The sequence below is a fragment of the Maylandia zebra genome, linkage group LG13, assembly GCF_041146795.1.
Source record: "Maylandia zebra isolate NMK-2024a linkage group LG13, Mzebra_GT3a, whole genome shotgun sequence".
In the NCBI taxonomy this organism is placed as follows: domain Eukaryota; kingdom Metazoa; phylum Chordata; class Actinopteri; order Cichliformes; family Cichlidae; genus Maylandia; species Maylandia zebra.
Genome location: NC_135179.1, coordinates 13,727,786 through 13,742,376, shown reverse-complemented (window position 1 = coordinate 13,742,376; position 14,591 = coordinate 13,727,786). Strand labels below are relative to the sequence as shown.

The following is a 14,591-nucleotide window of genomic DNA, read 5'->3' as shown; positions in this document are numbered from 1 at the left end:
ACCAATAAAGGATGTTAAAAAGAGCAGCCCTGCTACTACAGCTAGCTCAGTTGTTTCAGTTCGGGTTACCTCACAGCCAACGAGGGCACTGGCCACAGAGAGAGCAGCCATACAGTTGCCCTCAAGGCTTCCACTGAAGGACAGGCATCAGATCAGCAGTGTCGCAATTGAGGGAGTATGTAGACCAGACAGACAGGAAAACCCTAGTGAGCTTTGTAAGCGCACCATCGAATACTTTAAAGACATTAGCGGGGAGACGCTAAAGTTGGTGGACCGCCTGTCAGACGAGGAGAAAAAGACGCAGACAGAGCAGTCGGAGGAAGACAGCACCTCCCGGAGCACCTCTCTGTCGGACGCCTCCCAGCCTTCCCAGCCCTCCCAGCCCTCCCGCTCATCCAGGTCTGGTAGAGGTTCGAGGGCTGAGGCCGGGGCCGCGTCCGTAAGGGCAAAGGTGGCGACGACGGACAGGGCCTCCGGCAGTGAGAGGAGCAGGAGGAGTAGGCGGACTGGTGGGAGGAAGGAGGGCAGTCAGGGACTCACAGGGTCTCGAACGCCTCCCATCGCGGAGATCAAGCCTAGTTTGTAAAATTTTCACACTATGTTTAAAATACATCTATATATTTCTATATTTCACTTGTAGTTGCATGACATCGTTGTGATTGTTTAATGGATTGACTGGAATGCCTGTGGCGTGTTTACATATTCCCTTCAGAATAGTAGCTGTCATTTAAATTTCTTTTTCATTGATGTACTGTGTACTGTATTGTCCGTGTCGCAATATTCTCTTTCTTCTGTTCTCCTCTTTTGACCCCGTTTACCTTCTATAGTTAGAGTCAGCATGCCAGTAGTAGTGACTGGTCACTGGCACAACCAGTCACTTGTTTTACAAATCCTGGTCTGTCTCTGTCTGTCTGTCTGTGCAGGGTTGTTACTGAGTTATTGTGGTAGTTTGTTTTTACAGACTATTTCATTCAGCTGTCATTTAAACTAACTAGTGTTGGCAAAGAACACACAAAAGCGTCTTCGCATGTTAACATTTTAGATTCTAACATAGACCTTTCCACTGTAGATTTTTAGAAGTCTGTTGTTGAGAGTCATGTTATGCTTTGTTTTGTCACAGAGAACCACTTACTATGTAGACACATTTATGTTCCCCATAGCGTCTCTAGTATGAAATATCCTTTCCTTGCCATCTTGTGGAAATGATTCCAGTAATATGGTAGCCATAGTAATCAAAATATTTGTATCACAGCTGTAACTAATGCTGATAATCATGACTAATAAGTGGCCAGGAAAGGAAAATTATACACATGTATTTTTCTTTTACATTAGCGTGTAAGTGTAGAAAAATGTTATTGGTATTAATGAATCAATGTCTTCTATCTTGCCAGGTCCCCAAAGTCCTTGTGAGCGAACGGACTTGCGCATGGCTATAGTTGCAGATCACTTGGGACTCAGTTGGACAGGTTATAACCACTGCTTTATTTATTTCTCAAGCCCCCGAGCCTTGTTATTTACTGCCACCTTCAGGCTGACTGTCACCCAGAGCCTCTGATACTATACGCTGTTATAATGTAGCGTTAAGATACCAGGTTTAAAAGCCTTAAAAAGGAGAGGAATTTTAAATAATTTTAAATAAAGTGATGGATCAGTTAATGCTAAAAACTTTTTTTTTTTTTTTTTTTTTTTTTTAAACAACAGGATTTTTTTAATCATTTTTATTGTGTATTTGTATTTATGTTTCCACTGTACATAAAATGATGGACAATTTGTTTATGGATAGTGCAAAAGAAAAACACTGAAGTTTGAGTATTCATGTTAGACTTGGTTTTTGTGTCTGAACAGAGCTGGCTCGGGAGATGAACTTCACAGTGGATGAGATCAATCACATTAGACTAGAGAACCCGAACTCTCTGACAGCACAGAGCTTCATGCTTCTTAAGAAATGGGTCAGTCGGGAAGGGAAAAACGCCACAAGTAAGATTATTTTTTATGTCTATACATCTTTCTTTTTACTTACTCTTGTTTTTGTTTCCATTCTTTTTCAGTCATTCTGCTGTTGATTTACTCCTGAAAGTTCTTTTCAATTTTTCAATTCAATTCACTTCAATTCAGTTTTTTTTATATAGCACCAAATCACAACAATAGTTGCCTCAGGGTACTTTATATTGTCTGGTAAAGTCATATATTGTCATTCCTTATTATCGCCCCTCACTGAGGTTTTCTGCTTTCTTTTTTGTTATTCTTTTCTCTTTTCTTTTGAAAAATCATCCAGATGCTCTAAAATATATTTGCTTAAAAATTGGTTTCGCTATGACTAATCCAAACGTCTGCATAATTACATTTGCTCAAATTCCTGTTTTACTGTTTTAATGTCTCTTCTTCCTCAGCGGATGCCTTAACTGCAGTGCTGACCAAAGTCAATCGGATGGATATTGTGACTTTGCTGGAGGGGCCAATATTTGACTATGGTAACATTTCAGGCACAAGATGTTTTGCCGATGATAACGCTGTTTTCCGGGATCAGGCTGATGGTAAAGTTTAGCTTTGTCTAGCTGACCTCTTACCTCTCCCTGCTACCTTCTTTTTCTTGTGGCAATGCATGGATCACATATGTATCATACTAGTGAAACCAAAACCACAAGTGGTGATTTACACTCGGATTTAGAATTTGTGTGAACAGCTGGGTCTTACCATTCCTCAAAGACGTTCCTTTTGATTCTACAATATATTTGACACTGAAATTTCTGCTTTACATTTCAATTTCATTTTAATATTTAGTTTAAATGAAAACTTTTTTATATAGCACTTTATTACTTGCACTGATTTTAATTGGCTTCTGTTAAATTAACTCTCATTAAAATTAGATTACGCTCAGGGTAAATACTCTGCAAATCACTGCTGTATCCAGTTGTCACAGAAGATTAATATACATTGTTAATTTCCACTTCAAGTGCATGCTGCATGTTAACTATTGCTTTGAATGTTTTTCAGTGTGTGACTTATACAGAAATAATATAACCCTATAGTTTGCTTTTCTCTGCTGACTTAGTTTAGCTCTCCTAGTTCTCCTCCAGTTCCTCAGAGCCTTCCTTGGATAGATGAGAGAATGTCTTCCTCTGTGAAACCAGACTGCCTCTTCCTCCTCCTTCTGTTCCTCCTGCCTCCCATCAACTCCCACCAGCAGTATCCACTGCTGATAACAGCACATAACTGCTCTTAACAAATGTAAAGTCATGTGTTGGCAAAATCCTCATATGCCTGCTCCTTATCCACCCATATTATTCACTCGTTGTCCTGTTGTGCAAGCATGTTTCACTGGGTTTAATGTAGTTTTTGTTTCTTTTTATCTCTCTTATTTTGTATCTTACCTTATTCCTTTCCCATAGTTTGCATAATTATCCCCTTAACTTCCGGAGGCCCTGAAGCAGCTTTCATCCTGCAAACACCCAGTCCTTTCTTTCCAACACCAACCCCAACACCTCCACCCACTCCCCTTACACCTTCAGCAGCGCTTTACTGTCACCCCTTCCCTCCACGCCGCTCGCCAAGTTATGAGTCGTCCATTTTGCTCAAAGACTTGGCACCTTCAGCTCCATTTCAGCCGGCAGAGTTCGACGTTTTCACCTCTCCCCATGCATGTCCCATCCCTCAGTGTCCCAATACTGACCCTCGTCAATTCCCGGCCTTTCCTTTCTCTCCCCTTACTTCTTCCCCAATCCCTCTTATTACCTCACCTTTACTTTCTTCACCTGCTCCTCATTCACCATCACCCTTTCTTTCTTCTGCTATATCTGTCCCAACATCTCCCACATCTGCTCCAGCTTCCCCCAGACTCAGCATACCTACTCTGGACCTTTTGCAAGCACTATCAGTCACTTGTCAAACTGGTGATACCTTCAAACCTACAACAACTCCGCCCAACCTCACCCTTGCACCCTGCGCTATGTCTCCTAGCCATTCTCAGCCTATCACCATACCTGTGTCAGCCATCCACTCTACAGCCCCAGGCACAGTCCCTCCTTCTGTCACTGCCTCCTCAAGCAAAGAGTCCCTAGTGACCCAGCTGGCCTCCTCTTTCCGCCCAGTGTCCCCACTTTCCATGTCTACCCTCCCTCCCATCTCTCCTTCAGGATCACGTTGTCCTAGCCCAAGTCCTTCTTCCCCGCCTCTCCGCTCATTGTCTCCCTGTCCTGTTTGTCAGTGTACTTGTGCACCCTCAGTCAATCCACCTCCCACTCAAACCCGCATCGATCCTTCTAATATGGAAATATACCTTTAGCATTTGCTATCCTTTATCTTGTTCTCCTTCCACTCCATGCTTCTTCCTACTAAAAACTCTCATCTGTCGTCTATCCCATGTGAGCATGTAACAGACCACCTTGGTAAATATTAGCCACATCACACACTATAAGGCCTCATGTCAGTAATAGTTCCCACTTTTAATATCTTACCTCACTGACAAAATCTTTCAAATAAGAGCAACTTCGACCAGCATTTGTGATTACTACTTATAAAATACTTCTTTATATATAGTAGGTTTAATATTAACCTAATCAGCCATAACATCAAAACCACCTGACTAATATTGTGGAGGTCCCAGTATTACAATCAGACAGCTCTAAACCATCAGGAGATCAACATGAAGCCTGTATTAGTGTCTTGTTCTGTCCAGATTGGACTTTTTCCAGGGCATCTCACTGATGTAGTTTTGTTAATTTTGAAGTTCATATCAACCTTTAGATTAATATTTTCCAGTAGAATATTGACTTCACCTCTCACAATACTTTTAATGTTGTGGCTGATCTGGTACAGTTAAATGTATGCATTCATTTTATTTTATTTATCTAGTATCCAGCCATCCTACCATCTTCCATCTTATACAAACACGCACACTGGATATTACAAATATGACATCTCTCATTTAATGGTTTCTCATTATTTTTGCTAGTTCCTACATTGTAGATACATACTGAAGACAAATATATGAAGCAATATATATGAAATTATGTAGCAAAGAAGAAATTGATAATTAAGCCTAAATATGTCTTATATTTTAGATTCCTCAAAGTAGCCCCCCTTTGCTTTGTTGACAGCGCTGCAAACCCTTGGCCTTCTCTCAGTGAGCTTCATGATGTAGTCACCTGAAATGGTTTTCACTTCACAGGTCTGCCTTGTTAGGTTTCATTTGTGGGATTTCTTATCTTCTTAATGGGTTTGGGAACATCAGTTTTGTTATGCAGAAGTCAGGTTGGTACACCTGACAGCCCTATTTGACACCTGTTAGAATTCATATTATGGAAAGACCCAATTAGCTAAGTAAAGAGAAACAACAGTTCATCATTACTTTAAGAACTAAAGGTCAGGCAGTCTGAAAAATTGCTAAAATGTATCTGTCCCCAAGTCCAGTTGCAAAAACCATCAAGTGCTACGACAAAAGTGGCTCACATGAGGACTGCCCCAGGTAAGGAAGACCAAGAGTCACCTCTGCTGCTGAGGATAAATTCATCCATGTCACCAACCTCAGAAATTGGAAGTTAACAGCACCTGAGATTGGAGCTCAGATATATAGCACACAGAGTTCCAGTAGCAGACACATCTGTACCATACATCAGCTGTTCAGAGGAGACTTCGTGAATCAGGCCTTTATGGTCAAATAGCTGCTAAGAAACCACTACTAAGGAAAAGCAACAATCAGAAGAGATTTGTTTGGGCCAAGATACACAAGGAATGGACATTAGACCAGTGGAAATCTGTGCTTTGGTCTGATGAGTCCAGATTTGAAATCTTTGGTTCTATGTGCCGTGTCTTGGTGCGGCACAGAAAAGGTGAACGGATGGTCTCTGCATGCATGGTTCCAACTGTGAAGCATGGACAAGGAGGTGTAATGGTGTGGGGGTGCTTTGCTGGTGGCATTGTTGGAGACCTATTCAAAATTGAAGGCACACTGAACCAGCATGGCTACCACAGCATCCTTCAGCGAGATGCCATCCCATCCGGTTTGCGTTTAGTTGGACCATCATTTATTTTTCAACAGGACAATGATCCCAAACACACCTTCAGGCTGTTTAAAGGCTATTTGACCAAGAAGGAGAGTGATGGAGCACTGCAACAGATGGCCTGGCCTCTACAGTCACTTGACCTAAACTCAGTCGAGATGGTTTGGGATGAAATGGACTGTTACTTCAAGACTGTTTGAAAACCATTTCAGGTGACTACCTCATGAAGCTCATCGAGAGAATCCCAAGAGCGTGCAAAGCAGTAATCTGTGCAAAGGGTGGCTATTTTGAAGAATCTAAAATATAAAACATGTTTTGAGTTATTTCACACTTTTTTTGTTTACTGCATAAGTCCATGTGTGTTCATTCATAGTGTTGATGCCTTCAGTGAGAATCTATAATTTAAATAGTCATGAAAATAAAAAAACACAAACCTTCTGACAATTTTTAAATTGTTAGAAGGTTCAATAAATGCTCCATTAAAAAAAAATTCTGGCAATTAGTTCATGCTTCAGGCTTTAAAGGGTTAAATGTATCCTTATCCTAGGTAACGGTTGTCTGGATACATGCTTTACATTTCATTCTCTGTGCTATTGTCCATGTCATGTGGTGTTATGGTGTGTTTTCGGGTGTTAAATTGTTTGTGTTATGCTTTGGTGTGTGTATGTCTGTACATTTTTCATCCTGTCACCTACAGATTATCAGAGCATTCTAGTGGAGCTGCAGTCCCCCGCCACACTGCACTCTGATCCCTACTTCCTGGAGTCTGACCTCCCCGTCACTCCCAATCCTTCCCTTGCACACCACCAACAACAGCACCATTACCCAGAACCAGACACACCTTTGCTTGCTGACACCCAGCCTCAGCCCTTGCCTTGGAGTTCAGAGTTAGAGCCCAGTAACAGAGAGCCAGAAAGCCCCCCTAGGAGCCCCCCTAGACCCTGTGAGCTCACCCTATCTGTCCCAGTATTTGAACTTCCTGATCCTATTCCCTATAAGCCAAGAAAGCCCCACATTGCCCTGAATGATCAGCTGCTATTGAGCGAGGAGGAGGACCGATCTTTTCAAGAAATGGAGCCGATCCACAGGCCCAGGTCACGGTCCTTTCCCACGATGTGTGAATTAGATGTTGATATGGCATACACCACATCTTCCCCTTCATTATCATCAATTTCATCGATAACCCCTTCATCACCAGAGAGAGCACAAATTGGAGATGGAAGAGTGCAGCTGGATCCCTTTAATGGGGTAAAACAGGATGTTTGTTTGAAAAGAGGTGAAAAGGAAGTGACAGAAGAATTAGGGAAGGTTGTTGAAGTGGCTGCAGCAGAGTTGGAAGAGGGAAGTGCATTAGTGGAAAAGTGGGTAGAGCGAGACTTAATTGAAAATGTGGAAAGAAAATGTGAGATGATAACAAAAGATAGGTCTAAACTAACAGAGGAAAATTTGGTGGAACAGAAAGAGGGGTTTGAAGAGGAAGAGGAAGATTTAGTGAGTAACCAGCAGGATAATATTCATGACGGGAATGAGGGGACAGCCTATGTTATGGAAGTGGTGAGAGATGTACAGCTGTTAAACGAGCAGTATGACCTGCCAGGAAATGAGCATGAAATGGAAAAAGCTTGTGCCACATTTGAAGCAGATAGCAGAAAAGTTGATGGAGACGCTGAGAAAGTTTTCTGTAAGGGTGATAGAATAAATGATACACATGAAGATATGCAGTTTAAGGATTCGACGTTGTGTGGCAGTGAAAAGGATATTTGCAGTACATCACAACAGGACGTCGAGGACCAGACTGTAGTCCACCTCTCCCCTCAGGCCTGGGATGAGGCACTTGAGGAACTTCAGCCCAATGAAGAAGATGAGGAGGAGGAGGAGGATAAAGAGATCAAAGAAGAAGCATTAGGGTCTTTGTTGGAGGAGGTGAAGAACAAAGGTGGCTCAGAGGAAAAGGAGGAGAACGAAGAGATGACCAAGTCCAGGATTCAGGAGCTTTGTGATCACGTTGAACATGCAGAACAAGACCTTTGTTCACTTTCAGGTTGGCACAGCGATTCATCCAGTGTCAATGTGGAACCACCAACGCCAGGACGCAGTGTCAGCTCAGACTTGCTCGACAGACGAGAAAGGTAAAATCTTTTTTTTTTTTAAGTACAATGCTCAAATAGAATCACAAAATAACAATCTCTCAGACCACTTATTTGGTGTGTTGTTTTGTTTGTTTTTCCAACAGCCAAGAGAACTCTAGTGACTCCATCACCTCCTCATCTAGAGGAGAATCAGGGAGGTCCCGACAGAACGGCGACAACTCAAAGCACTCACCTCAGGACGGCTCATCTGAATCATCAAATGGCAGAAAAGAGGAGGGAACACTAATGTCAGAGAAAAAAGTCCAGGTAATACTAAAGACTGTTGTACCTGTAACAATGAGGGATGAAATCTTTGTTTATTTTCTGTACTAAAGTCCTATACTGCCTTCTAATTCTACAGGAGAAATACATAGCACATCTTACGCTAAAGAAAACTAAACTTCTCTATTATTCTAAAGTTGTCTTTCCTGATTCAGCCAACTATGGAGTTGAGGTGCATAAAGGACAACAACAAAAATGTTTCAACCTGTAACTGTCCTACACATGTGCTTCTTTTTTCCACTTGACTCCCTCTGTTGTGTAACGTTTGTATAAAACCTCCCTCCACAGCGAGTTAGTGTAGATTCCGGTTCAGAGGAAGAACAGACAGTAACCACCAGAATCTTCAGACGCCGTCTAATTTTAAAGGTACACTGAAAGCCTGAAGCAGGTGCTGAGCTGGGTCGTGGTTTGGTTTGGTTTAGACTGGTCAGTCTGCTGTGATACGTAATAGTCTTGCTTGGTATAATGGTGGTTTATTCTATTTGTGTGTATGTGTGTGTCTAGATATGACTGTGCATATGTTTGTTTACAAGCTCTACTGACCCTGTCACAGTTCATAAATGAAAACTAATCCATCCTCTTTCTGTCAGGGTTATTATTCTCACTGGTGTTTTGTTTCAGTGTGGTGATGGTGATGGATTATTTTTAATCGTGTGTGAAGTGCTCAGGAAGTTGGCAAGCTTTTATTCACGTGCTAACCACAAATACCTACAGGGAGAAGAAGCAAAGAATATCCCAGGTGAGACCATGACAGAGGAACACTATATGGACCAAGATGGTAACCTCATCAGTAGAAAAGTAATGTATACTTTAATTCCCATTTCCTATCCAGCTCTGAAATAATACCCATCATAGGGATGGTGTTTTTATACAATCAGGCACCATCAGATCTTTTCTTCTGCCTTGAGCAGGTCATAAGGAAGGTTATTCGCCGGGTGTCTACTCCCACACCAGAAAACCAAGGAGGTGACAGGTGGCACAAAGACCTTCACCACAGTCCCATTCTGCAAGAAGATGCATCAGAGGTCGCATGAAGATCCAATTAATCTACCATCTAGATGGGTTTCCTTTGATATGCTGTTATTCTCCTGTCACAAGACATCAGTCTAAGAACTACTTGGGTGGGAGGTTAACAGCAAAAACAATTTTTAGGCTTAAAGCTGCATTTGACAGTGAATCACAGTGGGTCTGAAACAAAAGAAAATAACATTATAACTCATCTAAATAAGAAATTTGCAGTCACGGGCCACAATTCTGAGTCTCACTTTAAAAATTAAAGGCTCTTCTGAACCTTAAAGATTATTTAAGTGAAGTGTTAAGAGCAAAATTGAGATTAAGAAAGTAACACGTGGTAAAAGGTGCAGCTTTAAGTCAAAGAGGGAGGGAGTCAATTAGATTTAATCATCTTTTACTCCAGTGAATTCAGTGAAGTTAATTCCTGTTAACACTGGATTAACTGGTTTGAGATGACTATTATCTCCATAGTGGGCAAATATATACAAATATCATATGAACTGCAACCTTGCATGTTGTGTTTTAACAGTGTGTGGTGTCTGTTTTGTTTGCATAACAAAGAAGATGCTGACTGCAGTTCTCCTGACTGTGTGGTGCTAATGGTCTTTTATAATGGTCTTTTAAAGCATTTAGCCAATTAGTCAAGAGTATGACTAATGAGTGCTAAGGAAACTCAATCAGCTCCTTTTGTTTCCAGCTCTGTCCATAATGGCATAATTATTCTTTTTCCAGGTGTCTACTTGGTGTGTGGTTTAAGTCCTAATTATAACTCTTGCGATGATGCTATTACTAACATTTGAGTTTTGCTTCTTCTTTCTCTTATTTTGATGTTTCAGGTGTGTTTTTGGTTGCAGTGAGGTTTTTTTGTGTCTTTTTCTATCAAAAGATAAGAATACCATGTCTTATGTATACTTCTATGTGTGTTTTCCAGCAGGGAGAGGGGTCAAGGAATAGCAGGCGGAAAGATGATAGAAGATCAGGGGATAAAAAGCACCACTCATAGGGATGGTTACTCTCTTCCAGGTACAGTAGTTTACTTTCTCACCTTAACACAGTCATCATAGTCCCCAGGCTTTAACTACTGTACATGTTGTACATATCCGTTGTTGTTCACTGACTTCCCACTAACTGAAGTCAGGTGCATTGAATAGCACCTAGTACCACCTAATGCCTTCACTTTTGTATTAGTGTATTCTGTGTTTTTATTTCTAGGCTTTACAGATTTTAAACTTTGAACAGAGCAAACTATCATTTTAGGCACCAAAAGTAACCTACCTCTCAATTAACCTACCGGTATACCTTTTATTTATTAATAAATGTAGTACAAAGTAATCAGTCGTGTTCAGTGTAACCACGTTTTACTATTAAGCTAGTAAATAGCAGATTTTGTTTGTTTCTTTTTTAATAGTTAACTATAAAGATGTCTTGTCGAGAGATACAGTCCTGTGAAAAACAAAGTACACCTGTACTGCTTTTGAAAGAAGGAAGAAGGTAAATAGCAGCCAGTTGCTGCTAATCAAATGCAGTTGATCAACTGATCATAAGTAAGTTGGATGTGCCGTTAAGAGAAAGCCTGTCTTGTCTAAACAGAACAAGACACCACAGTTTAGGTTGTTGCATCTGAAGAAACCAGAAAGACTTAATGTGCAATGTCCTTTGGACAGTCAAGACCAAAGTGGAGATGTTTGGTTGTATTGCACAGACCCATATTTGGCAAAAATCAAAAGCAGCACATCAGTACTAACGCTTGATACCAGCTGTCAAAGCGGAAGGGGGGTGATTTGGATTTGTTTTGCAGGCACAGGGCACCTTACTGTCATTGGGTTGACCATGAACTCTGTATACCAGAGTCTCTGTATACCCTAGAGTCAAAAGCTTGGCTCAAATCATGCAAAAGGAGAATGATCCTGAAGAAAACTAGCAATTTTTTTTTTACATACTCTCAATAAATACTATACTTTACATACTCTACAGCATCACATTTGGGAACCTCTGAAGCTGCTCAAACGTTTGCACAGTGCTGCACATGAGATGCCTGTATCCACAGTATTAAAGTAAATGAAATCATCAATTTAGTCAGATAGTTCAAACTCAAAGCAAAGAAGAAACTGGCATGAGCTTGGTTATCCCCTGGCAGATTTTCTGTCCTCTGCGTTCCCTCAGTGTGAATGAATAGAAAACATTTACAAAGGGAACAGGGTTGAGGGTCACTACACACCTCAGCATTATATTGCCCCGCTAAAACCCTCCACGCCTTTTCTTTGTCCACTAAATCCCCAACTCACAACAGCTTTGTCCCATCCAAAAAGAGTTTGTTATCCCACTGGCCAGACTGTTAATCCCTACTGCTGCTCACCCGTATGTTTGCGGTGAATCATTCCATCTGCGCAGAAATGGGATGGCACTGCCATGAAGTCTGCCAAAGAGTTTCTATGGTAACAGAGGTCACCATAACAACCCACGTACCATCAGGTCTTGTTAATGTGTTGTCATTTTGTCATACAAAGGAATGAAACACTTAAGAAAAACATTGTACACGTTACACCCTTTGAATTCAGTTTAATACTCAATATTAGGCAATGCACTGTCAGTTGTAATGTATTGTATGAGCTTCAAGAGGGTGACAGTAAATGTGCTGCAATATGCAACGTACTGTTTTGTCTTCCAGATACAGAGGAACCAAGTTCAACGTTTCCTGGGAACAAGTGTTCAGAGGGCTAAGACTTCAGGTTCGAGGACTTAAAGCAAGGTCCAGTGTGCCACTATCTGCTCTAAATAAATGGCTTTCACATGAAAGGAGTCAACCCTTCTGACTTGCGCATGAGCATGAAAAACTCACTCCCTGTCAATTAAAGGACCAAGAAGTTCTCACTTTCTGACTGTGGTGGACCAGTGGACAATGATCCTGCTTCCTGTTTTGTGTGAAACAATACGTGCCATCGGTCCACTGGTGTTGTGAGAGCTTTTTGGAGGAGCATCGTTTGTTGCGAAAAACGACAGAGACTCCATTACTGACAACCACACAGGTGCAACTGTGACCAAAGATGGCACAAGAGCTCAATGCACATGGTGGGTGAAAAGAATGAGGTAGACACAATAACACACACAAGAAAAATCGAATGGACACTTCTAATCCAACTTCAACACTCGCCTTATAGTTTTTTCTTGAACCCATTGTTGTCAGGATGTAAATTGTTTGGAGGTTTTTTTCCTTCCTTTTTAAAACTTAAACACAACTAACACAAAAGCTTTTTTTTCCTGTATATAAAATTCTAATGTGTATAATTCTTTTAAATCGAATGGACAAGTTGCTGGTTGCGAACGCACTGAGGAGAGTGACCTTTTCAAGTGCTTTCAAAATTTACTGAAACGATTTCACTTTTAAAGATTTGAGTGTAACTTCACGGGTTCTTGTATAATTAATTACTAGAACAGGTATAATGTTTGTACATGAAAAAGCTGGTTTGATTTTAACAGAAGAAATTTCCAGAAAAAAATCTAATTTCTGTAATTCCCAAAGTGGGAATGGATCTAATCCTGCAAAAAAAAGGAGCCTTTCAGAGTACTCATATTTTCATGCATGCTGTTCACATTATTTTAATTACAATTTTTACAGGTTTGCAAAACACTGTATTCAAATGAATCCCTTTATCACTATACACATATAGCCCTGACGTTTGTCACCGATTTTATATTTCAAATTGAAAAAGGATACCATTAAAGCTTTTATCATGTTGGGGTGAGGATGAAAAAAAATCTCTAGCTTCTTGAGGATGTGATGTCTTGTCTGTCTGTGTAAAACTGGAGGGCAGCTTCTGTTACAGGAACGAAGTAATCAGAATGTAAATGCTAGTAGGCTGGCTCGCTGTAAAATTATACTTGTATTGTGCATATTGGCTATAAGGTTTAGGAGTCTCTGTACACTGTAAGACTGTTTGTAAACATTTAGCAGTGTTTCAGTTTGGTTTTCTAATGGCTGCTGTGGTATTAAAGGAAAACTGGGGCATTTCACTTTGGATTCTTTGGTGAAGTATTTCCTTAATTTAAAACCTACTCACATTAAGGACACATAAAGACATTGTTTGATTGTAGCTCCAAATAGCATATTGTATGACAAAACACTGGATGGTCAGAACCAGTTATTTAAGCATTAAATAAATTGTGTTTTAACTCTGAAACTGTGTGATCTCTTTAGGCTTGAGAGTCTGTATATGCAGTGTCGAATAGAATTGTTTTCACTAGCTCACTGACAAAGTTTTATTTTACACACTTTACATGACATTAGGAATTTATGTATCAGTTTTCATTAGATGCCCATGTAGTTAAAGTGTGGTGTTCTACTGCTGCGATGGCTCAGTATGCTGATGTCTATGCTGTGGACATGAAAACTATGTAACTTTTTTTTTTTCAGCTTTTTTGGGTGGGAGTATTAAAGGAAGTCAGATAGGGTGCTGTACCACATCCCCTTGTACTACTATGTCAATCAGGGGGTAGAGGATACTTTGATATGGTTGAAGTATCAATTTTGTTAATTTTCTTTGATATGTGTTTTCACCTGAGCAGATTTTTTGATGTACAATTCTTACTAACAGAGTGAAGCCATTGAAATATAACTATTCTAGCACTTTGGTTATTCAAGGTCTTTTAGAGGCTATAACAGCAATGATGCCATCACAAATGTTTCAAACGTCTTTAAAAAAAATCAACCTAAAAACTCCAAAAAAAAAAAAATACAATAAAATGCAGTGATTTTGCAGTACAGTTGTTTCTCTTCTTATCTTTGTGTCCTTGAATGTTTTTTCTTTAATTATTATTATTATGTAAGTTGCACAATGGCAGTGATCAGTAGTGATGTCGTGGGAGTTACTGCCAAAATTATGTGTTTCTCCTCACCTAAGTGTCCTTGAGCGCCAGGCAGCAATACTTCCAGCTGATGGAAAAAATGTAAACTATACCGTAGACATTTCATAGCACCATCTCTCATGCCTTAGCCTTATGATTTTTTTAACATAATAAAGCTCAAGTTCAATATTGGATGCCAAAGATGGTAAGATAATGCAGTAGCAATAACATTAACACATGTTAGTTCCTACATTAAAACACAATAAAGGTAAAATGAGTAACACTGATGATTTTCTTACAGTGCAATTCATATGGATCTTACTTT

The 14,591-nt window shown here is 40.3% G+C and overlaps 1 protein-coding gene across 40 annotated transcripts in view; it reads left to right on the top strand.

Moving 5' to 3' along the window:
- LOC101468296 (ankyrin-3) overlaps nt 1–14,183 on the top strand; it is a 119,191-nt gene extending 105,008 nt beyond the window's left edge. For 33 of the 40 annotated variants that reach the window (XM_076891573.1, XM_076891591.1, XM_076891588.1 and 30 more), the window contains 10 exons: nt 1,392–1,466; nt 1,846–1,977; nt 2,391–2,534; nt 6,697–8,128; nt 8,233–8,395; nt 8,699–8,776; nt 9,125–9,208; nt 9,322–9,435; nt 10,356–10,447; nt 12,093–14,183. In XM_076891573.1, the coding sequence (XP_076747688.1) occupies nt 1,392–1,466; nt 1,846–1,977; nt 2,391–2,534; nt 6,697–8,128; nt 8,233–8,395; nt 8,699–8,776; nt 9,125–9,208; nt 9,322–9,435; nt 10,356–10,427 (2,294 nt within the window). In that variant the 3' untranslated portion in view covers nt 10,428–10,447; nt 12,093–14,183. Of the gene's footprint in view, nt 1–1,391; nt 1,467–1,845; nt 1,978–2,390; nt 2,535–3,389; nt 6,651–6,696; nt 8,129–8,232; nt 8,396–8,698; nt 8,777–9,124; nt 9,209–9,321; nt 9,436–10,355; nt 10,448–12,092 lie in introns of those variants that run through there. The other 7 variants (XM_076891599.1, XM_076891578.1, XM_076891598.1 and 4 more) reach the window with 7 other exon arrangements.
- The last annotated feature ends 408 nt before the right edge of the window (nt 14,184–14,591 follow it).